Here is a 26,940-nt window from a genome sequence, read left to right as displayed (position 1 = left end):
TATTTATGCTACTCTATTACAGAAGTCCTGTTTCTCTTTATGTGCTGCAGCTGAAAAATGTAAAATTACACCCAAAGCATGCCAAAGTGTACTGTTTGAATAAAGCAAGCATTCAGTGATGCACAACATTTCCTTGAAGCTGGCAATATGCCACCGAGCCAAATGGATTGACTTCGCATGAAAAATGTTACCTCTGAGTGAAAACATGAAGGACTATTACTCATCACGACCACACAAAAGATGAGAGACGGGTAAAGGAGGCCAGGTGGTGACAGGGCTGCATGCATGATGTACACTTTTAAAAAATGGATTAACAACATTTACAACAAGCAGGTATCTTCATGGATGAGTGTTATAAGTGTGTAGGTGAAGAATTAACAATAAGAACAGCGGTAATTCATCTTTATCATATAAGCATATTTGCTTTCTTGCTGAGAGTTAGAGAAGAAGATTGATATTTGTCCACAAAACAAGATGTTACATAGGAGACTTGTAGTTCAGCATAAAGGGCAAAAACAGGAAGAAACAGCAAGCTTGGCTCTGCCTAAAATAAATTAAGCCCATCTACCAGCTCAGCAATTGATATGTTTTATCTTATTTGTTCAGTCATTAAAATTGGATACAAAATTGCTGACTTGCAGTTTTACGGGAGCTATGTGCACATTTTTTCTTAAAATCCCTCTCTAGTTGTTCACTAAACTAAATGCCTAAAGTTCCAGATTTAACAGATAACAGATAAAACACTGTAAAAATACTCTATGCGACACAATGCCAGTTTGTAATATTTGAGCAATACAGTAGTACATGTTCAAATCGGAAACCAATTCAGAGGAAGATTACCGATACAGTAAGGCCCAACCTGTGAGCATTGGTTCCTTTGGTTTGCTATGGATGAAATTTCAACAGTCTGAGTCCGTGTTTTTGAGACTGTGATTAGTACACTACTGTTTCAATGTGGAAATACTACAAAGCATCAGACTGACACATTAACAAGGAAAAAAATGTTTTTTACTGGCGAAGGTTTCTAACAAAGTTCCATTACTGGCTAAGTAACCCCAAATTGAATATGAGAGATGGATGTAGCGATCCACCTGTGTATGGACTACTGTCTTGAAGCCTCGAGGTTGTCATTGGGATGTTGCTGTTTTGGTCTTTTTAAAAAAAGACAACAAGGGGTTGGTCTGAATGAGAGCTTGAGGATGTCGCACATGTCCACATGGCAGTGGCTTGTCAATCATCATGATCTATTTTTCCCTAAATGGAGTCATAATTTCCTAAATTAACATCATTTTGAATCAAAAGAAACTTCAATTCAGACCATAAACTCATTAGGAAAATGTTTTCTGAAGCAACAAATCGAGTGAGTAGTAGTGTCATTTTCTCATAGTCTTCTATACAATCTTTGCAACTAGAGAAGTGACCCCCCGCTGGCCGTTAATAAGAATGTAGGTTTAAGTCACTTGTGCATCAACTCTCAGATACACATGCTAAAATTCCTGTTTTATACGCAGTCTATTTCAACAGCCACCATGTGTAATCTTGTTTGATCTATTAAAAGTTTGTTTAAAGTTGTTATTTCACACTTTTACCAGGGTTATGTGTCACACTTTTGTTTTTAAAAACAGGAACAAACAATGATTTTCATGTGTCATGTTTTATCTTCACTATCATAACCAGATCAGACTCCTAAAAGAATGTTGTTACCTTCGGTAAGAGCCAAGATAACTGTATTCCCCTTTTTTCAGTCTTCATGCAAAGCTGGCTGGCCACTGGCTCTCGCTTCATTATGTGGCATACAGACACAAGAGTGATATCAATCTGCTCATCTAACTCTTAGCAAGGAAACAAGTGTATTTCTCAAAATATCAATTTGCATAAAGTAAACAAATAATGGTTAAAACTCAGTGTCAGACACCCTTTTAACAGGGGCAGTTGTGTTTTTCAATAATACATGTGTCATACTTTTGTATATCCTCGTACTTCATTCATTTTCATAAGGATTTCAAGTGAAAATGTTTTCCAGACACATAGAAGGGAGTTAAACTACTAAATGCAACAGCTGTGCAAACTGTAAAATGTCCTTGAATTAATATAAATTACATTAAACTTCATTTAACTGCATCCATGAAGATAAAAACGTTTAATTCTATTGCACCTCACTTTGGGGCAGGAACAGAAACTCACCTCTGATAATATAAACCTGTCCACCTATCAAGTGTTTTAGACAACAGAACAGCCCGTCTGACAACAAGGGTTGGACAGCAGTAAGAAAAACATCGGACCAAAATGTCAAAAAGGTAGTAAGGTGAGAGAATTTTAGGTGCAGACATAACATAGGATGCGAGGAAAGAGAAACAGGGTCAGAAGGCCAACAACAACAACAACAACAACAACATTGCACAAAGTTCAACAAGAGGCAGTTTTTGTTTGAACTTGCTGCTCAGATCCCTGGAAGCTGACTAGGGAGGCTGACCAGGAAATGAGGGAAAACAAGGGATCAAACAAGAGGCAAACTGAGAAGCAAGTAGTCAAGCTGAGATAGTTCAGACTATCTCTTATCTGGAGAAGTAACAAGCTGTGCATAGTCTCTCTCTGGTTCGGATATATTTGAGCAAAAGAAAGCACATACTATAAATAAATCTGTATATATAAATAATGATTTACAAGAACGACTGAGAACAAAGTTGCGTAATTGCTGCCTAAACACAAAACTCCATGCACAGACTCAACTGGTCCTTTTCCATTCTAGCTTTTGAGACAAATCATATGACTGTTACCCTGTTCACTGCTCTTTCCACAACTACACGACAGAACCGTTTAGGATACTTACTGGGTGGCTTGTTGGCAGCTAGGTTTTTGAAATGGATGCCTTTGATGACTTCCACAGAGAGACGTCCTGTCGTGGCGTTGTACACCAGGCCCACCAGGATCTCTGGCGTGGAAGTCTGACTGACTGACTGGAATGACGAGGCGCTTTCACTGCATGTCATGTCTGAGAGGCTGACCTGGGATTCACCGCCCTAAAAATGGTAGCAGACATTCACAAAATTCTAGCGCAATATCAATAATTCATACTGTTAAATTAAATATTTATGATTATCAGTTCTTATCACCACTTCAGCTCTTCTTGCTATAAATAGTGTTTGCAAAACCTACAACACAAATGAATTACAATTCTGATGGCAGTGTCTTGTGGCCCCCCAAAGCTGCTGTTAATACCCCAGGGAAGCTTTCACACTGTGAAATTTAGAATAATGGTTTAAATTTTTAAAATTAGCAGTAATTTCAAATTTTTAGAACAAAAACTGATTTTAACATCTGCACAATTTAATCCGCTAGTTAGCTAGCTAGCTAGTTTGCTCCATGAGTTGGATGAAAACAATGAGTCCTGTTCTTTCCCCATTAATGTGCATGTCTCCTCAGCTTAAGGTGAATTCAGACTAACACCAACCAGTTGTTTTCTGCAGTGCTTTCTCAACCCGACCAAACCTCAGTCAAGAATCACAGCACAACAATCTAATGTAATCCCTAACCTGCCATGGAGGTAAACCATATGGAAAATACTGTATTAGCGTAAGAGACTTCGACTAAAGACCTGCGTCCAAACACTGAGAAATACTGCAGCTGATTGGCTAGCTGTAACCTGTAAAACAACGGACTGCAACTAACAGTTCCTTCCATTATCAATTAATCTTTCAATCATTTTTTCAGTTAATCAGTTAGGTGTTTAGTCTATGGAACATCAGAAAATGGCGATCAGTTTTTCACAGAATCCAAATGACATTTTCATGTCCACAAGCCAAAGATATTCATTTCACTGTCTTAGAGGCACAAAGAAACTAGAAATTTTTTAAATTTAAGAAGCTTTAGAAAAGAAAAAATTACCCCCCCCTTTCTTCTTTGTAGTCTTTGAAATGTATTTAAATTGCTGCAACTTTAAACAAGTAATTCAATTATTGTTTATTCTCTGATATAAGATGGAGGTAGTGTCACACTGTCATCTATCCCTGAAACACATATAACCAACAAGCAAAACAAAAGTAACTGGTTCCCCAAAAAAGACCTTTATATTCTTTCAAGCTCTGAAAAATATGACCTCATTCTGAAAATGTTATCCAATCAGGAGAAAGATCAATCAACAGTGAGGAGCAATTAGTGAGGTGTTGAGCGAGTGCTTGAAAGTGAACACCTGCTTTGATCCTCCTTACCGGGAGCACACAGCATGGGTCTAATATGACCGGCACAGACATTTTGCCCTGAAGGTTGAGCTTGGTGAGGTAGAACACCTTTTCCCCGAGCACCTTCTCCTTCTTCATCCGACGCATACTGTAAAGGCGGAATCGGATGGCGTAATTGCTGATCATCTCTGACTCCACATGGCTGAAGCGGAAGGTCTCCGTGAAGATGGGACAGGGGCCTCTCTGGATGCCTGTCTTCGCCCTCTGCTTCTTGGTGGGCAGGAGCACCAGGTGGACTTGCCAGGAGATGTTACCGGTGCGTTTGAGGGCAGGAAGGTCAGTTACCGCCATGATGGTCAGAGCCAGCTGCTGTTCCTCTGAGTCGTAGTCAAACACAATGTCCAGGGTGCCGTATTTTGCGACAGGATCTGGTTCGTAACCTTTAGGGAGCTGTGCCGCTGATCCACGAGCTGACATGTCCTAAAGAAACCAATGGGATGTTTAATGGGCAATAAAAACCTCCATGTACATTTTCAGTCATTTAATGCACCACTGGTGTTTACCTCTGGGCTGAGGACAGCTGTACTGTCGCTGGGTACATCCTCCTCGTAGCCCTTGTTGAGGTAACTCTCAGTTTCATGGCCGTCACTGCCCTCACTGGGACACTTGCCAAAGGAAAGGTGGGGACTGCCGCTGGTCTGGGACAGATCACACTTGGCGTCGCCCAGGTCTGATAGAGTGCAGGACATCCTCGGAGAGCCATTCTCATCCTGATATGGCGGTGGCTGAAGCTCATCCAGTGGTGGAGTTCGTCTCATCCGCTGGATGCAGTTGGCTGAATGGAGAGAAATGCCCACAGTAAGATACAGACACATTACTGTGCATCTTCTCATTTGAACTACTAGAGAAAGTCTATTACAGATTAGTGCAATGTCAGACTTCTGTAGCAGCTTGTGAAGTCAAAAGATAAAGCTGCGTATATTCTATATTCTTGTCAGTGTCAACAAATGCATAAAAGACAACAGTGCATTGAACACCTCTCAGCAGTTTCTGACTATCCAGCTTGCCAATGGTTTTCAGCCTATTTGTACTTATGTAAATCTTTAAAAATAGGTTCTCAAATAGATGCTTTAAATATATTTTCTGGCCTTTTTCCAGCTTTGACAGACAGCAGTGAGAGAGAGACAGGAAAGAAGGTACAAGAACCCGCACCAAAGGGCCATGAGCTGGAATTGAACCCAGAACCGCTGCGTCGGGGACTGTAGCCCCTGTTTATGGGTCACCCGCTCAACCTGTTGAGCTACAGGGGCTCCTATGCTTTACAGATATTAAGAAACGCAACAGCTGGGTGCTGTGAATGCTATTCAAACAGACGGAAATAGTGCACTTGGTGAGGACTATTTTCAGCCATAGATTTGGTACAATCGTGAGCATTTACAGCAGCAGGGCAGTGTGTGGAGGACCGACTCGACCTGGATGGCCATGCTCAGGATAACAAAGCAAACACGCCACCTTAGTGTGGCTCAAACACGCTTCTGATACCTGTTGAGGCAACAATGCACCTTTTTGACGCATCAAAGGACACACTGTAGACAGCTTTGGACACACATGCACTAGTTATTTTACTTGTTTTGATCCAGTCATCAATGATTTTTGTCCTTCATGGAATTTGTTGACAGTCAAAAGAAATAACTACTTTAGATACTTTCCGGGACAATTCTACAGTATTTGTTACCATAGGTTAGGAGGAACAATTGCACTGTAACTCACAAGAAGTGCTTCACATAAGATATAGACACAACAACAGACAACAGAAAAACAGAACAAAATCCTAAACCAAAACTAGTGACAAAATAAAATTGATTGAAGAGGTCTACAGATGATCTAAATGTATAATTTGTAATTTATGTTGCTAAAAGCAGCTTTCTGGTGTTAATATTTTGAAAAGATAAACGCTCTAATCATTCACTTTACCTATATGCCTTAGCATTGATTTTATTTTGCACAAACTGAGTTGCCCAAATATATGAATCCAGTTTCTACAATGATGCAAATTCACAGGACGCTGGGTAGAAAGAAAATGTGTATGAATTTACAGGTTTTTGTGATATCTATACTTAAAAGCATTCATGACTAATGTCTTACATAACTATTATTGCAGAAAAATCTATAATTATTTCTGCACTGCAAATTAGTCATATTAATAAATAAATATGTTATATATTTCTCCCATTTTCAAATTATTACATTACTATTTTAACTGGGGCTCCAACTGAGGGTAGACGTGTATTCTGTATTTTCACCTCAATGCTGAAAAATAATTCAGGCTTTACGGCAAAATACACATCTTTGATGTAAATCTTCAGCACTGAGATACACTGTTGTATGCATTCCATCACAGACTTCTTCAGTCTGACAAATGGATCTTACTCTGCATGTCCTCATGAGCATAATATGCTCTGTGAGAGGAATCTTTTGAATGCACAACCTAAATAAAACATCAGATATGCACCACTGAAGGACTTGAACCGAATACTTCTTAATCTGCCACAGATTTCATGCCTCTCACCTTTCTAAATGATTCAGTTGCCTGGAAGGCAAAGACTAAGGCTATACTGAACATTTCTGTGGCACTTACAAAGAACCTTGAACAGTGTTGTCAGCCGTATTCTCAAATCTGCCTCCCTTGTCCAATTTGGATTCACAAAAATTGAGCAGCCGATGCTAATACTCCCATAGGGACACTGGCGAGGAGTGCTTTAAACCCGCTCTCTTGCAAAGAAAGAAAAAAAAATAAGAAAGAAAACAAAAGATGAAGAAAATAACTTGGGGAAAAAAAAATCTCTTCTTGTGCTGTCTCCTAACTTTTGGAAAAAGCCAACACTGTGATGACGTAATCCACTCCAGCACATTGTTCCAGCTTTCTCCCAAGTTCTTGAAACTTTCACTCTTAATAATGTCAGTGAGACACCAGCTCAAAGTGGCACATATCAGTGGCAGGATGGAGGCAAAGGAGTCTTAACTAAGTGTCATGGAGGGCTTGATAAAAGGAGCAAATCCATTTTGAGCAGCTTTTTTCCTGCTGAGCCGGGGGCGGTTGATTTGATGGAAGCTGCTGTGGAAAAGCACTACTCTTTTCTCCAGCCCACTAATTGGGATGGTTACCATTCCTCCTCTCGTCGAACCCGCCCTTCCTTCACAGCTTCATCCTCTCTGTGCCGGCATTCTCCTTGTTTTGCCTTCTTGTACCTCTTTGAGTGGGGAAACAGTTTTGGATTTGTGAATCTTGAGCGTGAAAATATATGGTATAAAGGTATAAATATGTTTAGTGAGGAATGACAGCAGCTGTGGCTGTAAACAGGAACACACCAGACCTCCTTGTACCTTGTAGTTTCACAAGACAGTCAAGATTTTAAGAGCAAACAATTCAACATCAGCAGCTATCAATAATGCAGCAATTATGTAAAAGGTCAGCATCAGTTTACAAAGTATGCTGCTGATTGATGAATGAATCTTACAGTAGAAGAATCATCATCCGTGTTTAGATTAAATAATGTGTGATTGAGATAAATAAAAATAAAAAGTTAAAGTGTGCTACCAAGCATAGCCATTATATATGATGGTATTTTACTGAACTGTACTAAACTGTATAGTGATTAGAAAATGGCTTTTTTTAAGTGTCCTATAGCCCACCTTTATTTCTGCCACCAAAGTATAAAAGCAAATTAGCTTCTATCGTAAGATTTACCCTTTTTGGCTTATATTTTTCATCTTTCACATTTTTTTTAATGTGTACCTTTTGGAGAAACATTAAATAGATGTTCATCACATAATTAGACCTTACAAAAAAAAATAATAATAAAACAATCAGAATCTGTGAAGATATTTTCACAGGGCACTGATTTCTAATTTCTAGTCAGGACATTGTGACTCTGCGCTCTCGCTGTGCATGTGATGTGTGTACCGACTAGCAACAGTGACAGCCAGAATTCCTTTACGCAAAATTCTGACACTGAATTAAACACTTTATAGACAGTAAAAAGCAGGACTATGGTTGATGTCATTTCACAGTATAGATCCAGATCTATACAGCATAATGTGTACAGTTTTCACTGGACCTACTTTCTACAGAAGGAATAGTCCCTTTACAAACTGTCTGCAGCACAGTTTCAGTGTTGACCTCATTGGACACATCTCAATAAACCGCACAGTTTACAACATACAGTCCTTCACAAAATGTCTGCTGAGGGAGTAGAATAAAAAGGTTTGTCTTTCTTCTACTGGATTTTTGCATATAAAAACACATAGTTTGATCTCACCTTCGCTATGTCGATTTGCATGTGAGAAAAGAAACATGTCACGTGTGAGACTGAGTGAGATATGTGTTGAGTTATCCCTGACTGCTAAAAAAAAAAACTACTGTGCCTTCAACTGTGAAGACATTCTCACATTTTTATTAGTGCATGTTACAGAAAATCCAATTGCTTCCTCTTCATGGCTGAGAGCCCACAGCTTAGCAGCAAGCACTGAACTTGTTCCTAAAAAGATCCTCTTACATGTAGCTGTTTCGTATAACATAAAAATCTTGTCACTAATTGCTGCTGCATCTTTAACATTCTGAATAAGTGAGCTTCCTTGCCTGTGAGGGACTTTAACTAATTTGTTTTCTCCCTAAGATTTAGTCTGTATGTGAAGACTGGTACTGCTCTAATGTGTGTTTGGCAAAAAAAGAAGCTACAGCCAGGAGAAAACTAGCTGAGGTTTAGCTCAAGACTGAAAGCAGAAGTCCAGAATACACCTGCATATCACCACCTGTACAGCTCAACATATTATATCTCATTCAATAAACTCATTTGAAAACTGACTTGCAAAAACAGCAGTGTCTTATATCATGAATAAACTCCTTTCAGACGTGCACTCCTTTCTGTTAAACGGACATCATCTAAATGGCCAGCTTCATGTGTAAATTAGCACCACAACTTAACTCTTCTTAAAAAAAAAAAAAAAAACGTAAGGGTAATCTTAGTAGATCGGACCTAGCAACATTTCACATTTCAGCACAAAGACACAGTTTGCTGCAAAAATCATAAAACACCTTTCTCAAACTAAAATTTGCCCTAAAATTACACATCTTTTATAAGCTTAAATATACGAAAAACAGGTCAGATTAATGAGATAATTTATGTAATGCAGGTTTTGAAAAAACATTCACGGGAGCTGAAGTTTAGTTTGTTGCTTCCAGCTGTTTGTTGGAGTCTTTCCTTTGAGTTTATTAAAACCTGCAACATCAAACAGCAGCAGGATCCATACAAGCATCTCCAAAGCAAAAGAGTTGTCCTCAGGTTGAATACTGAGCTTCATCACAGCTGTTGGGCATTTTTATTATAGTGTTCTTAGAGTAGTAGCTAGAATCTCATTACACATGGACAGAATTCGCAGTGTTTAGCAGATTATAAATAAACTACACTATTAGTTATTTGGACAGTTATTTTTTGATATAGTCATACCTCACTTCATGTACTGTCTTTCTACTCTGACATGCATGACAAACATCATACATGTAATGGCTATGTGTAAATGAAGTCATAAGGAACATTGATTTAAAAGTAGCCTGTGTCTGAAGGGCAGAATGCAATCATTCAAACACTGATGAAGACTAATCTTATGTGTCTCATGTTGAAAGGGCTTTGCTCGGCCAGGTACTGATCAAACTAGCTGTTTTTATTATTATGCTATGTCAAGCTGTCTCTTTACTGTAGCTTTATACATAATTGGTATGTAGAATTAGAGTGATTCTCAAAATCTTGAACTAATTAGTATTATCAATGATGAAGCTGAGTACAATTTACATCTTATAGGAAATCTTCTGAGAAAAATTCTACTTTTCAACCGTTTCTCATCTCAGGTAGCTTATTATACAAAGGTAACAACTCATCATATTAGCAAATGCAACTGATTCCAAAAATAATAGCCACCAGTTACAGAAAAACTGGAAAAAAATGCCAAAACTAGCAGTAAGCATTGTATCATGCTGCTATGTAATGTATGTTCACATCAGGTGGTCATGCCAGAGCGCTAACTTCAGAGGAAAAAAGGCAGTTGGTCCAGACAAACCGTGAATCATTCCTTTCTTTCTGCTCAGTTCCTATTTTGGGAGGCTGAGCGGAGCCACCAGGGCACAAACCCTACTATTCTGTAGCTCCGGCACAATCCTCCTCATGTATAATACATATGTCCTGAGGATAAAGCTCTTCATACTGGCAGACAAACACAAGCAGTAGCAGTGGGAGTCAAGAGAAAATGTTACAGGCACCTCCGAGCCTTTACGACCGCTTGTTTTGAAATTTAAGAAACGAAAGTAGTTCGACTGCCGTGGAACATCAGGGAAATTTCCCACCTATGCCTAATAATGCTTTCCTGTTTTGGAGGGATAGAGTGGCCTGACGTCAGTACAGGTATGAGGCCGCTCCTTCATGATTGCAGATCCATGGCGGCTTGCTGGGATCCATGATGACTTGGCGGGAGAGAAAACCACAGCCATCAAAGCCTTACCACAGGGATTAAAATAATGAACCTCGAGTACTTTCAACCCAAGTACAGCTCAGGATGGACACACTGCTTTTACTTCGCTTCCTCTTCTGGCTACACACTGGGTTAGTGTGCTGTGAATTACAAGCAACGTCATCAATCATGTGATGAGCCAAAAAGTTTGGAGAAGCCGGAGCTGTCACTGCATTTTCTGGATCCGTTTTCCTGGAAGCTTTTATTTTATATAAATAAAAACATCATCTGCCGATTTTCTATATAATCCTTGAAACCTTTAAGGGTATTAGGATCACTCCAAAAAAGGAAAACAAGACCTCCCATCACTAAGTCGTCGTCATATAAATAAACCAAGGAAATTTCTAATAATTGCTGCCAGCACTCCTGACTCAAATCCCTGCGTCTCTCTCTCAAGAACACTCACTATATCTTATTACTGCTAATAGACAACAAGGCAGCGATGGCTTTGTAAAAAACAAAAGTCCAAATGTGAACAGCTTCTTTGAACTACATTAAACAAGAAGTTATAATATCGTTGCTCCGTCATATCCGCATGTTAATTCTAAACTGTAAATTACCTTTAAAGACTCAGAATTAACACTCATTGAAATATGTGCACTGCTGAAAACACTCAAAGTGCTCTTTCTGTAAGATACAATGCAGTGCAGCAAATTCCATCAATGGCACAACCCATCACTTAATTTGACAAAGAGATAAGAGAGAATTTTATCAGACAGTAGTTAAACACTTAATTCCTTTTCTATATGGTTTTTATTTTATTCTAATAAATTAATTAATGTTTTTACACCTTTGGCATTCCACAAATATTCTAATACCACACAGTGCACAAGGAGGGAGTCTTTAGTTGAACTGGTCCCATCTGGTGATTAGAGGCGACTGATAATGAGTATTCAACAGAAATTTTCTTCATAACTTTCTACTTTCTAATCTGTGCAACTTTCTATATATTTTGTACAATTTAATTTTGCATCAAATTATATATTTAGCAGTATTTAAATTTTTCTAGTCATATTCTATAGGATTCTTACTGCATCACACTTTTTAAGTCACTGAACTGCTAACTTATTGTATCTTATCTCTTACCTTTTGGATTATTAAATCATTTTTTCACGTAAAACTGTCAAACATTTCTTAGATCCAGCTTTTTAAATGTGAAGATTTACAGAATGGCACATCCTCACTGCAGGGCTCCTCATGATGGCATTTTTTTTTTTTTAAAAATGATTTTCAAATATCAGCTTTTAGTTCAACAATGATCCATGTTATTTTTTTTTTTTTTTTTAAATTCAAAAGATGTATTTTTATTCAAATTTTTGCAGGCAAATTGGACAGGTTTTATGAAGATATTTTAGTGAAGGAGACAATGTTAGTGTCAGTGCAGTCTGGTCTAATTTCTTGAGCAAGGTCAGTGCATTCATTATTAAAAGGTTTATTTCATGAGGGGTCGACAGAATCCATAAATTTAACTATACTGCATGTAGTCTATCCACATATTTAATGTCCTCCATCCATCCAGAGCTGTTGGTTTAAATGTGTTTACTCTGTCCTTATCTGTGTTATACATAGTTTACTCTGTATAACACAGTAAACTGACTCTTGAGTGGTTAAAGCCAGCAATTTGAAATCTTCATAAAGCACATTTTTGTCAATTTTATGACATTTTACAAAAGAAAAACAACTGATCAGAAAATGAATCCATGATGAAAATAATCAACTGATGTCCTACTTGTCAGACAGTTTGGTGTTTTAAGCCATTATAAGTCATAAAAGTTGAGAACCAGTGTTTTAAGTGATGCCTGCACTTAACTATGGTTGTTGGAAAATATATATCACGGTATAATAACACTGCAATGAAATGGAAATATATATATATGTAGAATCTATAACTACATCTAAAAAAGATAAACAGCCTCAAATAAAATTTTTTGCCTCATTGTTGGGTTTTAATCTCAGATTCAAATCTCTAAATGACCAAAACAGTTTCTGTTGATAAGATTTTGGAGGGCTCTACATATGAAGATGATTCATGATGCGTTTTTAAAAGCACTGTATTTGACAGAAACATCTCTCTGTAGATCTATGTGATGATACAAGCAAAATCATTGAAAAACTAAACAAAATGTCCGTATAAATGTAGTTTATATTTAATAAAATCCAGATTTTGTGCTGATAAATTGTCTCTGTTTAACAACTTCAGGCCAAAAATTAAGAATAAATAATTTCTGTGTTGCAGTTTTGGTCAAATAATACGTCTCCACAGAAAACGCATTAGTATAACAAAAATGAGTTATTCTTACATTTCTGTATATGCTTTCCAGAATTACCTAAAAGCATGTACAGATGATTTCGCTAAAAAGCAAATCTTGCACTATTCTGTATAACAAAGGTAATATTCTGAGCTTGAGCTGAGGATGACAGACACCATCCAGCGATCACAAGGACACACTCTGCCTTCACGGCACTTGCATAACGACAACCTTGTGCGGCGTGTTGCTTCTTTGCTAATGGAGTCAGAAGCATGCCATGCACTATTTATCCCTCAGCAACACATTCAAACATTGCTTTAAATAGATTGTGCCAGACACTCAGCCTTGGAACCCACTGTCTTATATAACACAAAACTGGTTCAGACATGATTCACCAATTGAGGACCCTGGCAAAGATTAGATTGTTTTTGTCTTTGAAAAACACCGTCAGACACAAACACGGCTGATTCTTTCTGAGGATGTTGAGTACAGGCGCCTTAGTGTGTGTCCAAATACAACAACGGATACAGTTCTGCAGGATGTAAAGAAGACATCAGTCTTTCTGCTAGAAGCTGCATCACAGCTGCAATTCTATTTATTTGACATTTTAAGCAGCTATTTTTAATCACTTACTATTTCCTACTTCCTTTTGTTTTGATTTTGGACTCTTGATCTAATCATTTATTCCCTGCAACAGATAAAAAGCAGTTCTGAAAAACAAGTTTGACATTTTGGGACACAAGCTAATTCAAGTTCTTAAATGAAAAGAGCAATATGTTAAGAAAATATGAAGCTACAGCCAGCAGTCAGTTAAAATAGCTTACCATTAAAACTGGAGAAAAGAAAGAGGTGTAACAGGTAGCCTGGCTCTGTCTGACAGTGAAAAATATTCTTTCCAGTGCCACTAAAGCTCAGTAATTAACACACTCTGTCTTGTTTGTTTAATCTGTACAAACACCAAAGTAAAGAAAACGACAAGTTGCCGTGACAACAACACCTCAGCAAGTCACTGCTGGATGCCAAAAAAAAGTGTCCACCACAGAATCCTCACAATACCCACAACTTGTTGTTTTAACACTTTGGTTTCTGTATAAATTCAACAAACAAGGCTTAACGTGTTAATTACTGAGATTTAAAGGTGTTGATATGCAGATGCTGTTGCTGTTGTGGAGAGCCAGTCTCTCTGTTTACACGAAGACAGCCAGCTGCTGGTGATATCTTTTATCTTCTGTGGACTGATGTCTTCTCATGGACGCATATTTCCCTAAATCCTGAACCATTCCTTTGGAATAATTACTTCAGCACATATTTACCTACTCAGATTCTCACTGTGCTGTTGTAGAGTGTATTTTTAATTTCATGTTAAATAAATAAACAGCACACATTTCTCTGTTAGCGCCGTGACAGACTGATCAAATGAGGTCAGTGTCAGTGTTCTCTTGTGACTTGGCCTATCTGGAAATGAAATAAATAAAAAAAGAACTTCTTGAAAGCAGCACGGCGATGGCGAGTGTGGCAGATGGGAAACATAGATGAGTTAGAAAAAAAAAAGTGCGAGGCTGCGGCTGTGCAGATTATGCAGACAGTTGACTGTTTCACAACCCTCCCACGGAGAGTGTGCTGAACGGGAGCTTTGCTTTGATCACCTCTCTGGATTAACTGACAGTGTGTATCAGTGTGTGCGCTGTGTGTGTTGTGTACTTGTGTTTGTTGGCAGAGAGGTGCAGAAAAATCAGGGCATTTTACTCAAGCTTACTGTGGCGATAAGAAGGAAATATCAGGCCTAATCTTTAGAGCAACGTGTCATTACACAGATGGGGAGGAAAATGTTGATGTCCATGGAAACATATTTTAAAGAGCCTACAGAGGACCTACCATCATCAGCCGAGGCTTCACTGCTGTAGCCGTCATAATCAGCAGTCAGAGGGCTGTACTTCTGCCGGCTCTCCCAGCTGAAACCTCCGGTGTGTTTGGCGTTAGAAGCTGCCTTGGCTCCTCCCCGGAGGCCTTGAGAGCGGCTGACCGCTTCCTGATACTGACCCATCAGTTCATCCTCGCTGTCCGATGATGAGCCCTGCAGGTCGGCGTCAGCGTAGGCCTTGTCTGTTGGTGGAGAATGGAACAGAATTAGTGGCAGCCTGAAACCAGGTAGAGTGGCAGCCTCTACTGGCATCACTGCTGCATTTCACAGCAAATCTCCTGAGTAAAAAAAAAAAAACAAACAAACAAAACTACAGTTTGAATTGTTCAACAGAAATTAATACTTTTTTTTTGCTTTGAATGAGCACATTACCCAAGATAAAATTAACAACTTGCTGAAGCTTTACTAGTATGGCATTTGGTTCAAAGGCTTCAGAAAAAACAAGTTCTTGAAGAACAGCAGTTACATCAATATAATTGAGCCTGTGGTGGACACAGCTGACTTTACCAGTAAAGATACATAGACAAACAGGATTATTTGGTGGAGACAGCTGTTGTAATCATTGTGAACACAGAGCTGCAGATTATTCAGTAAAAGCTTTGCTAAGGTTCCACATTCAAAGAGCACTGAAATCAAAAAGGAACATCTGCACACTCACCCTGCGATGCTACTTACTCCATTTCATTTCTCCTGCATCTAATTATCCACATTACTCATTCAGTGTTTTGTATTTACTGAATTCACAGAGAAAATTACAAGATGTCATGACTCATTTCGTAATATCCTGCTGGATGTCGTCACACGGTGATGTCTTACACTCCTTTGTTGTCCTTGTCGAGTGATTCAGGGATGCTTATTACAGAGCCTACATTTATAGGTTTCTAAATTTATTTTTGGGGTTGACTAGAATATCTTGAAATGCTTTAATGTTCTAAAACACACTACTTCCTCATACTGTAAATCTCAGCATTTCTTCTCAACCTCTCTCCAAAACGCTCCATTTTAGCTCCTGTCTCTTGAAGGCCTCCCTCCTGAAAAGCCCAGTCTGCTCTGACTGGTCAGTTTTCTCGCTGAAAGCAAGGCAATGTTGACTACGTACCATAATCTCATATACTCTATGAGTATATGCAGTGAAAGTCTCGTTTGAATCCGGGATCAGGTGTACTAGGTAAGGAAATTAGTTTGCAGCTACTTGCTAAGGTGAGGATTAGTGTTTTCTGTGAAAGAATATCTTCCTTTGGTGTGGACTTTGTAACTAACATGCTCAAAAAAGCATTCTAAAACACTGAAGTAAATGGGAAAACCTCAAAAGCAAACAATTTGCATGTAAATATGGGTCCTGAAAGCTAGAAATGGATTAACATTGAGATCCACCATCTATAACTATTCAGTGTAACTGTAGTGGAATGCTTCCTCATCATGTACTGCACCATCTAAAAATGTGATTTCAGAATGTGTTTGAAATTAATTACCTACCAAGTCATGCAATTGGTGTAAAGATTACCAACACGCCAACATATGTCTAAAGGAATTAGATATGGTTGTGTTGTTACTCCAGGACCTACTGAGATGACCTTTTATTGCTCTGTCAAAACCATTTGTATGTCAAGGAGGAAACCATATTTTTCAACCAAACACACGTGGCTTTGGATGATTAACAATAAGAGGTGCGTTTATGATTTCAACCATAATAATGCAATATGACATTTTAAATTGTGCCTTTTTTTTTAAAAATCAATGACAGCTAAGAACAACCACCACTCACAAAAAATAGACAAACAAGAAAAAGAAATGAAAGACATGGAAAGGTGAAACATTTGCAAAATCTGAACTTTGTACAGTATGCAGTTGTAGCAGTGGTACAGACTCTTGAATGTTTCTCACAGTCATAATACTGCCATGCTGCTTAGTCCACAATTAGAAATATTACGCAACACAGTGCCTTGTTATGTAACTGAATATATATCTATACGCTTAACATATTCATAAAAATACACCAAAAATTTGCCTTTTCTGTGTAGACAATGCAATTTACTGACATGCATTTTATACATAACGTAATGGTAATTAATTATTAAATTAGAAAATAAAAACTAGATATTTGTGAAGCTAAAATATTTATCATCTGTAAGGTGACATTTGAAGCTAAAGTTGCATGTAATGATGATCTTGATTTACACTCCCTTTTAATGTGAGGCGTTTTCCACTGTCATGCACATTCTCCATAAGGGGGGTAAATTAAAAATAATAAAAGGAGCACATTATAGCATAGAAAACAGAGGATAATCTGTCTGTGTATTGTAGAAAATATGTATAGATATATAATGGTCCTATACCATGAGAAGTGTAAGTCAATTCCAACAATCAAATGTATTTTTGAATATGCTGCATTTGTCAAGGTGCTGCATGTTTTTAAATCAGCCACTATAGCATTCTCGCTTTTAAGTCTGAGACAGTTGTAGCTTTGTGTTTCTTCCAGCAGGAGGCAGCAGAGCTTTAAAATGACTGGATGAAGGATGCACTGGAACATTTCTGACAAGCTCTCTCCCTCTTCTTTTTAATGTGTGCATACAAACGTCAATTTATCAATATACAGTGTGTCATGTAGCTTTTTCTATTCATTTTTATAAGCCCTCAAAATCACTTCTGTGTTACTATCCATCCATTATCTACAATCCTCATTAGGGTCGCTGGGGGGCTGGAGTCTAACCCAGCTGACTTAGGGTGAAGACAGGGGACACCCTGGACAATTAACAGTCTGTCATAGGGCTACATGTAGAGAGACAACCAAGCACACTCACATTCACACCTACAGAAAATTTAGAATCACCAATTAACCTCAGCATGTTTATGGACTGTAAGAGGAAGACTGACAACCTGGTGAAAACCCACGCATAGAGAGGAATAAAACATGCAAAATCTACACAGAAAGATCCAAGGCCCAGGCTGGGACACGAATGGGGGATCTTCTTGTATGCATTTCGTTATAGAGAAAACATCAAGAAGAAGACATTATTTTACATCTTTAAAATAAACTAGTTTTGGCAGAGATGGGACGCAAGAATTCATCTTTACTAGTTTGTTTTATAATTCAACACAAGATCAAAATAAACATCACTGTCCCATGTTTTCATCACAACATTCACTGTACAAAAAGATAACCAGGAAAAAAATTAGGCATCGTAATAAAGCACTTCACAACCTTACATAGCCTCACTCTGTTATGAACTCAGGTGGCTTCTCAGGATAGAGACAAGTCCCTGTGCTCTGGTCCCTGGAGTCACCAACCTTTGAAGGTTCTGAGTCCCTGTGGAAGGAAGACAAGTAAACAGCCCTACATCTGTCAGCAACAGTAATCCCGTCATGGGCTGAGAAAGGCCAGAGCCAACGGAGAGTGTCTCGATGCACAGGTCAGGTCAGGCCTCAAGCTGCATCATTTTAGAGAGTGGCTGGACACAAGTGGATGCTGACACTGAAACAATGAGTGCAGAACCTTCGGGAAGCTTTTTAGAGGGGTCATGGTGCAGTTCTTGATCTGTGCCCTAACCTCCAAGTGTAAAACAGCTTTTGAGTGGCCTAAATTTAGCCAAAACAATGTAAAACACTCACGAAATGAGCATCTTCAGTATGTGTGACTGCTCACCCTGTAGTTCGGTGTTTTTCCTGAAGTCATCAAGGCACTGCAGGCTCCCTGGGTTCTCTAGTGCCAGCTTGTTGTTGAGGTACCAGAAGAGGAAGGTCATGAGGATGATGAAGAGTCCGATGGCTGTCAGAAACCCCAGAACCTCTGGAGAAACTGGGACATAGACGTTCAAGTTAAAGTTACATTCTTTTTAGCACTTTACATACCATCAACACACATAACACTTTTGGTAAACAAATGCGAACACTATCCAAATAATATGGCTTCAAATGCTCAAAAAACATGCTAATTAAGACCCCCTTTTCACACCAAGAGTGTTTATATCTGTCCGTGATCCATCTACTTGTTCTATCTCAAATATAGTCTGTAGTCGGACATTTTGGGAGAAACAGGCATTCATACTTTTGAAAGTTAAATGTTAATCTTCTCATCTAACACTCAATAAAGATGTTATTTGACTTGAAAACTAAAAAAAAATACACATTTATGTAGTTTGTGTAAATGTTAATTGTATAACGATGGCCTGATGCAAAACCCCCCCCCCCAAAAAAAACACTTTCGGCAAACATCAGCTCAACACGGATGAGAGAGACAGAGAGAGAGACAGCGAGGTTATATCACTGCAGAGACACAACCTGTTGGTTGCCATAGCAACAGGTTCAGGTGCAGCGTCACTTCAGACTCCAGACACACAGGCGAGTCAGATCTCATTAAGCGCAACACTGGCTGCCACACATCAGTAGATTCAGTGTGTTTTGGATGTAAACATCATTAGAGATGCAGGCAGGATTTGTTAAACCTTTCTGAACCCTGCTGATGAAAACACTGACTGTGTTCTTGACAGATGAAAGCATGACCTTCCACCTCACGTATGACCTTCAATGTTCCACAGATGGGCAATGCTATCATCAGATGTTACCACAGGGGAGATTCTAAGCTTTCGGGATGTAATGTTTTCTGTTCTCTGTGGTAGTGGCATCAAAGCAATCAAATAAGTTTAACATCTTGGTCCAGCAACTAATTACTGGAAGCCCTTTAAGCTAAAAGAACAACACCACTATGGTTTAGTGGAACATTTTCACTGCACAGACCCCTATTAAAGTTCTATGTTCCAGAGAATAGTCACCTCATACAGTAAGTTCAAGAAACTAATTTGACATTTTGCGTAGGTATAATAAATTGTTGTAATCAGGGGGACAAAATTGCAGAATTCACTTTGGGTCTCTTGTGCTGCCAGTGTGGGCGTCCAAAGTATGAATGTGTCACCTTCTCAGATTGTTACATAAGAATAAATGAAAATACTTAACTACCACTTTGAGAGACATTTCTACCTTTTTTCCCTGACCTAATGATAACTGTCCAAGGCAAATTATGCTGAGATGAGTCACCGAGAACAAGAAGTTAGAGAGTAGTCTGATGTGTGTTTATCATGTTGAGAGACATTTGGCAAACACATTTTACTGTCTAATAGATATGGCATCTTTCATATTGACATGACAGAATGACAGAAAGGACTGCACCCATGCTACTCAGACACTATTGTCTAAAAGGCAATAACCACTTTAAGCACAATGGCGCTGAAGACCATATTAAACTAATTGCAGGAGCCTATTAAAGACATTTATATTGAGTAGGACACATGCTCATTCAGAGTGATTGCCTGTTGAGTACAGAAAACTTTGCAGAAAGGTCAGTGTTTGCTTGCTACTGTAAAAGTTTAGTCTTAGTATTCCAGAAAGCATTGTGCTGAATAATAGAATAAAGAGGTGAATACAGTTACTTGTTTTCCAGCACTGCAGAAGAAGTTTGCATTTACAGTGTAACATACAGGACGGACTGGGGAGTTTATGTCTGAATGCAGAAAACTCAAACACACACAAAGTTTGCGATGGAAAAAGCAAACTTGAGCACCACTCTGTATGCTAGTCGTCTTCTGACGGATAGCGGTGGAGCATATAGAGTGGTGCACAAGGTGATGGTTGACTGTGGAATGTGGAGAGGACATGGAAAAAATACAGTATTATCTAACTGCTGTCAGCTCCACCCAGGCCCAATTACAATATTTTCAACTGTTAATGGTTTAGAATACCGCTTTAAAGGGTACTCTATCATTACTCTGCTAAGGAGGCAGAGTCTCAGCAGCGTTATGTGACAATTGCCGTTGACTTTGTCTGTCCGTCTGTCTGTCTGTTAGCCACATTACTCAAAAACGGACAACGGATTTGGATGAAATTTTCAGGAAAGGTCAGAAATGACACAAGGATCAACTGATTAGATTTTGGCAGTGATGCGGCTTTTAGTCTGGATCCACAGATTTGTTAAAGATTTCTGTATCATTACCAGATAACGGCACAGTGTCACTGCAACTGTGACAAGTGAATGCTAAGTCAGCTGCCTGCTGACAATCACGATTGCGATCCGACTACAAATTGACAGTTGATGACTTATCAGGACTTATCCATCAGAAATGATACAAGGAACATTTGATTAAATTGTGGGGGTGTCTGATGAGTCCCATGACTTCCCGCCGCCTGCTACATATTTAGGTCACGCGATTCAGTATCTGTACATAATGTACGCATTCAAAACACACGCCTGTGCTCAGCACAAGCTCACTTTGTTTGTGGGTACATCTATATTAAATGGCCATATTCTATGGTGCCGTGATTTCTGCCACAAAGTTTTTCAAGATTTCATCCGTTGAAATGACACAATGACTGAGCAGCTTTGGTGGAGTACTGCGCTCTCCGAGTGCTTTTCTTGTTTTAATATTGCATCTACATAATGTTGGGCGAATCATGACAAAGAGAACAAAAAAAAGTCAAAGAAAAAGGAGGCTTTGATGTCCAGACTTTAGTTACCAGTAGATTTACAAACACTGGCTCCTACACATCCCCAAACGCCACCAATTGTCTCATTATACAGCCTGGTAAGTGCCAACATCTTTCAGATTTCATGCCTGCAATTAGCGATGCAGGATTTCTGTCATACATGTTCAGCTTCTGAGCCTTGACAACATAATGAGACATTAAAGAATCATGTGTGAACAGAAACACACTCATCAGTCACAGCATTCAAACCACTGACAAGTGAATTAAAAACATTTGATCATCTTGTTACAATGGCACCTTTCAAGGGATGGGATGTTTTAGGTAGGCAGCACAACATCCAAATTGTCATCACACAACTGGGTCAGAGCACCTCAACCAATGAACCGGTGACAGCTATGGAGGCCCAAGGCTCACTGATGAATGTGGGAGATGAAGGCTGGCCTGTGTAGTTTGATCCCACATAAGAGTTACTTCTAGCTAAAACTGTTAATATAATAATAAAATTATAATTATAATCACCTTTCCATGACAGAAAGGTGTCAGAACACACAGTGCATCACAGTTTACTGTGTATAGGTCTGAATACCTGCAGACCAGACACTTGTCCACTACCAAAATGACCTACTTGGACATCTGAACTGGACCATGGAGCAACAAATCTGATAAATCAAACTTGTAGTTCACCTGCAGAAGAGATGGCAGCAGGGTGCACTATGGAAAGAAGGCACTGTGATGCTCAAGACAATGTTCTACTGGAACCATTCATCCATTTCCTTCATGTAGATGTGACTTTCACCAGTAGCACCTACATAATTATTGTTGCGCCAGGGTGTTGTATGCCCTAGCAGCCTAATGGGAGTAGCCTCTTCCAGCAGAATACTGCATAAGTTGCCCAGGAACGGATTAGGAATATCACCAAGAGTTCAAGATGTTGCCCCTCTCATCAAATTTCCTAAAGCGCAACACAATCAAGTGTTTGCTAGATGTGCTGCAAAATTAAGTCAGATCTATGCCTTATCTCACACCTTTCAAGGTTTAAGGATCTCCTGCTAACATCCCAGCACCTGATAGCTTCGATGGGTCAGAGCTGCTTTGGTGTCCCAAGGGGAACCTACACAATATTTGGCATGTGCTTCTAATGTTGTGGCTGATTGGTGTATTTGAACATCATAACTGAAAAACAGGACTATCTGGTTGTCACATAAACCCTGAGCAGAAGCTGTGTGACTTATGCAGTGCAAAGGTACTTAGCAGCAAATCAACAGCAAAGAGAACAAATGTCTCAGATATTCTCTTTACAATGTTCTTGCGACTACTTAAAGGCCATGCAAGTAGGAAGAGGTAATAAAAAAAAGCTACTATAAGAGGAAAGATGTGACAGCTTTTAAGCACAATTAGAGGGAATACATTGTTCACACCTCAAATTAGTGCCGAGCTCATTTAACATGATGAATGAAGCTGTGCGCAGCATGAAGTCCCTATATGTAAAGTCCATTTTGTTCAAATGAGTCAAACGAGTGCGTCGGTACAAATAGGAGCTAAGGAGCTCATTTGGGAAGACAGTGCACTTCAATGGCATCTTTTTTTCCGATCATAGATGATGATGTGTATTCTGCTATTTATAAATCCAATACAATGTCTGCAACAATTAACTGGACTCTGCACTTTTGCATTGTTTCAGGCTGTTATTGTGTTAAATATTATATATCTCAACCCAGATTTGAAGGAATTCCTATAATGTTTTGCATCAGTAAACAAACATTCAATTAAAGCTTAAAGAGAGTAAGTAATTTGTACAAATTGGCACGCAATGAGATGTCTAGCTTGATTTAACAATAGGTTGGTTCCTAGCCAGACTCACACCTAAAGAACTAGAGAAGAATGTTGCATAACCTGCTGCGCTCTTATTTCCAGCACCTTGACTTTTTAGCCTACAAACATGTGCGCATGACAAAAAAAAAAAAAGAAAAAGTGCTAGATTTTTTTGAGTAATTGTTTGTTCTCTCTGGCTGTAATGAGCCTTGAATATTGTTGGTAGCCCACAATGTTTGGTCACATGGTGATGTGGGAGCAGGAGGCGTTATCTCATGGGAATGCCTGTCTGCTCACACTGTACCAGCTTCTCACTGTTGACTGAATTATTCACAGCACAGATGGAGCGGGAGGGATCCTGCTCTGTATAATTCCCCACCTGGCTCAAACAGGGAAAAGAATATTAAATCCCAGACAGTTTCACTCTTTACTTTACTCTTCTTGACTTAGGACTACAACATTTTGCTTGAATCTATACACTAATTCTGTATTCAGGCTTCATTCCTGTGTGTACTCCCTGAACATGCTCAAAAAAATGAATGTTTTATCCCAAAAATTAGCATTTCTACGGGAAACGTTGCAGTACCGGTGCAGTCATACAGTGTGGGTGATGCGTGGTACAAGCTGTCTAACATCATTTCTCATTTTCCTGTTAGACTTACTTTACCAAATCAACTGTATTCCATTAAAATACTGAGAATAGCCCTTAGATAATGTGTGTGGGACTGACTGGTGACTCACAGGAAGATTGAACAATTACGGACTTTGTTATACAAGAAGCACAGAGAACAAAATTGTGGGAAACCAAACTTGTAATGGTTATAAAATGTACCAAACACCTTTGCAAGAGACAGTTTCTTGAAAATTTTTGAGGGAGACTTTCAGTAAGATTCTGATTAAACTTTACTTCTGAAATGGAGATATTTGGCATTTACAACTACACCCTACTGACAAAGTCTTTCCTCGACATGATAACAGACTAAAGACATCACAGTAGGAGATTCATCTGCTGCTTACATTTCTAAAAAAGTGGATTATATGAAAAATATGACACAATAATGACTAGCTTTCATATACTGTCTGTTTTGCTTACTGACAAACTGAAATGGTTTCTAAATTACCAGATGCCTCTGTTATTAACAGGACAACATAAATTAAGTATATGGCATGGAAACAAATGGGGAAACTGGTCTCTCTTCATTAACCCTTAGTTTCACACCAGTCTAGTTTAGTCTTTTCATTCAATGAACCACTCAGCTCTCTGGTGTTCTCCAAACGTTAATAACAAGCTAATGTTTTCCTCATGTCTAAAGTGACCAAAAGAATATAAGTGTTACTGTTTTATTCAGGGTATTCAGGATAGGCTGGCACAGTTGTTTTACTGTTATACTGTTATGTGTTTTATGAATAAAAATGCACACAGTGACAAAAAATGCTCCTCTAACATTTCTGTCACGGCAGCACAACTGCAGCACCTGCAAATCATACTGGGATTATTTTGACAGACAGCAAATATAATGTGAGTCACAATTTCTGTGGGAATGGTCATTTTTTTAAATTTTTCTTCCACTGAGAAGAATTTGAAATGATGATGTGTGTTTTGCTGCATGTTCTCTCTGCAACACCATAATGCTTCATTTATAGTTGTTATGTTTGTGAGGCCTTTATCACAAAATTGCAGCTCCTGTAATTTGGATATTACACTTAGCCATATTGTGATTTCAATAACATTTTGATTAATCTTCCAGTTCTACAATAGTGTTTTCTTTGAGATTACAGGGTTTCAATGAACAGCTCTGGAGATGAAGGTGTACCTCACACTGCTGATGATGAATCAGATCATTTAAAAGCGAAACAGAAGCATGAGACTCATAAAGCTAGTTCAGACAATATGTGCTCTAAACACATTGGCCAAGATACCGTCCAGTTAGAGGCATTATGACTGATGATGGCATCTTGTAGTTACCTACGCTGCCCCAACTCTGCTGCTAGGCACAAAGAAGTATTTTTTGAGCTCAAGTTTCCAGTTTGGGAAGCCAAATATCACAGAAGTGAGGCAGTTCTCTGGAAAACTTTGGGATTCAGCTGCTGTGGCTGCAGCTAGAGAAAAGAGAAGATGTGCAGCAACCTTCCAAAGTGGCTGGATGCTCTTGAGGGGTTTGATCTGTTGAGAATAAGAACCTTTTCACCTAACAAACTCCCACAAAAATGTTGGAGGAGTTATGTCTGTTCATCCGCTATATACTGTTAGGGCAATGAGCACATTATTAAAAACACTGCCAGATTTAGTGATCAATGTGCTGACAAATTTAGGTTTGGTAGGTGTCTCTCTGTGAGAAGTTACTATGTCGAAGATATTACAGCATAAAATGATTTGTAACAGGCTATGCTGACAAATATTGATGAACTTGAAAATTAAATTTGACATCTGGAATTTATTGTAAAAATGTAATAAAGACAAGAACCAGTTTCGTTTGGCTTATATGCATGTTGGGTCACAAAAGGCTCTGAATAGGTATGTTAAAAAACTATGAAGTATTTTAGATGAACAAGAAAACTTTAAAGTACAATCAATAGTTGCTTTTCTCTCAGACTTACTGAGAAAGCAGACATTCAATATGTGACCACAGATCCAAGGGCACAATGCCATTTCCTTTTTAATCAAATGAAAGGAATTCATGTCACAGAAAGGTTCCTGCACGGTGCACCATGAAATGACTTCTTGATCTGACCAAACAGGAGGAGCAGGTGGTTTTAGGTTTCGAAAAAATGCTTCTATTTGACAGTCATTTGAGATTAATCTAATATGGCTGCACATCTTCAGCTAGAATCAACAAGAGCCATGCCATGTGTATAAGTTTGCCATCATAAACCAGGAAAGTGTTTTGCTAGTTTTATAAGTGGCAAAACATGATTTGTTTTTGACAGTCTCAACAATGACAGTGAGAGCCAGTGTTCTTATCAGCTGTCATCCTTCAATGCCAGGTAGCTGGTAAACAAGACATCTGGACTGCTTGTTTGACCCTGTTACCTTCTAATCCAACTATATTACGAATGTATACAGGGAAAAGAGTCAGAGGAAAGCCATGCAAAAATAATAACAATGTGATTCACACAAAAATTCTACAAGTTGGATTATATTGTCACTGTTGACAAATACGGTTGTATATTGCATTCATTGTGGCTCGTCTGTGCTGTCTTTGTTGAGTTTTATCCGCATGGAAACAGTTGCCATGTTCAATGTCAAAAAGCACAAAACCATCTAAAAGCACAAAGACACCCACACACTCCACAGGCAGCCCATAAGCACTCTCATCTCTCCCATACAAACTCCCACACAGGCTCAGACAATGCTCTGAAGCACAATACCTACTGTGTAGTCACAAACTTGTCCACACGCACAAACACACGGCACACACACACACACCTCTGGAGTGAATCTCCCACAAACACAAAAAACTAAAAAAATAAATAGGGTAACCCAAATTTGAACATTTTCTTACACAACCAGACCACTTGGCTGGCTCATACAACGTGACAAACACTCTCAGTTTTTTGGTTTTAAAAGAGTCAGTACCATGAATATGAATGTTCCACAGGAAAGAAAAGGAACATGTTAAATTAGAACTATTCTAACCAGTCTGATATGTTAAAAGCTTGTCTGTATTAAATTGGGCGGCTGCAGCACCATCATGACCTTCAATAGATGCAGCCACTTAAGAAACATCTAACTTCTTTTGCAGTT

The 26,940-nt window shown here is 38.7% G+C and overlaps 1 protein-coding gene across 2 annotated transcripts in view; it reads right to left on the bottom strand.

The window, feature by feature from the left end:
* syt14a (synaptotagmin XIVa) overlaps positions 1-26,940 on the bottom strand; it is a 53,156-nt gene that overhangs the window by 7,590 nt on the left and 18,626 nt on the right. Inside the window, exons 3-8 of one of the 2 annotated variants that reach the window (XM_055006163.1) lie at positions 18,553-18,705; positions 14,864-15,091; positions 4,742-5,013; positions 4,209-4,658; positions 2,831-3,020; positions 2,185-2,241 (exon numbers count right to left, since the gene is read on the bottom strand). In XM_055006163.1, the coding sequence (XP_054862138.1) occupies positions 2,185-2,241; positions 2,831-3,020; positions 4,209-4,658; positions 4,742-5,013; positions 14,864-15,091; positions 18,553-18,705 (1,350 nt within the window). The remainder of the gene's footprint in view (positions 1-2,184; positions 2,242-2,830; positions 3,021-4,208; positions 4,659-4,741; positions 5,014-14,863; positions 15,092-18,552; positions 18,706-26,940) is intronic. The other variant, XM_055006164.1, reaches the window with a different exon arrangement.

The sequence above is a fragment of the Amphiprion ocellaris genome, chromosome 20 (assembly GCF_022539595.1).
Source record: "Amphiprion ocellaris isolate individual 3 ecotype Okinawa chromosome 20, ASM2253959v1, whole genome shotgun sequence".
In the NCBI taxonomy this organism is placed as follows: domain Eukaryota; kingdom Metazoa; phylum Chordata; class Actinopteri; family Pomacentridae; genus Amphiprion; species Amphiprion ocellaris.
Note: the sequence above shows the minus strand (reverse complement) of the source record. Positions and strands in the feature narration are given on the sequence as shown.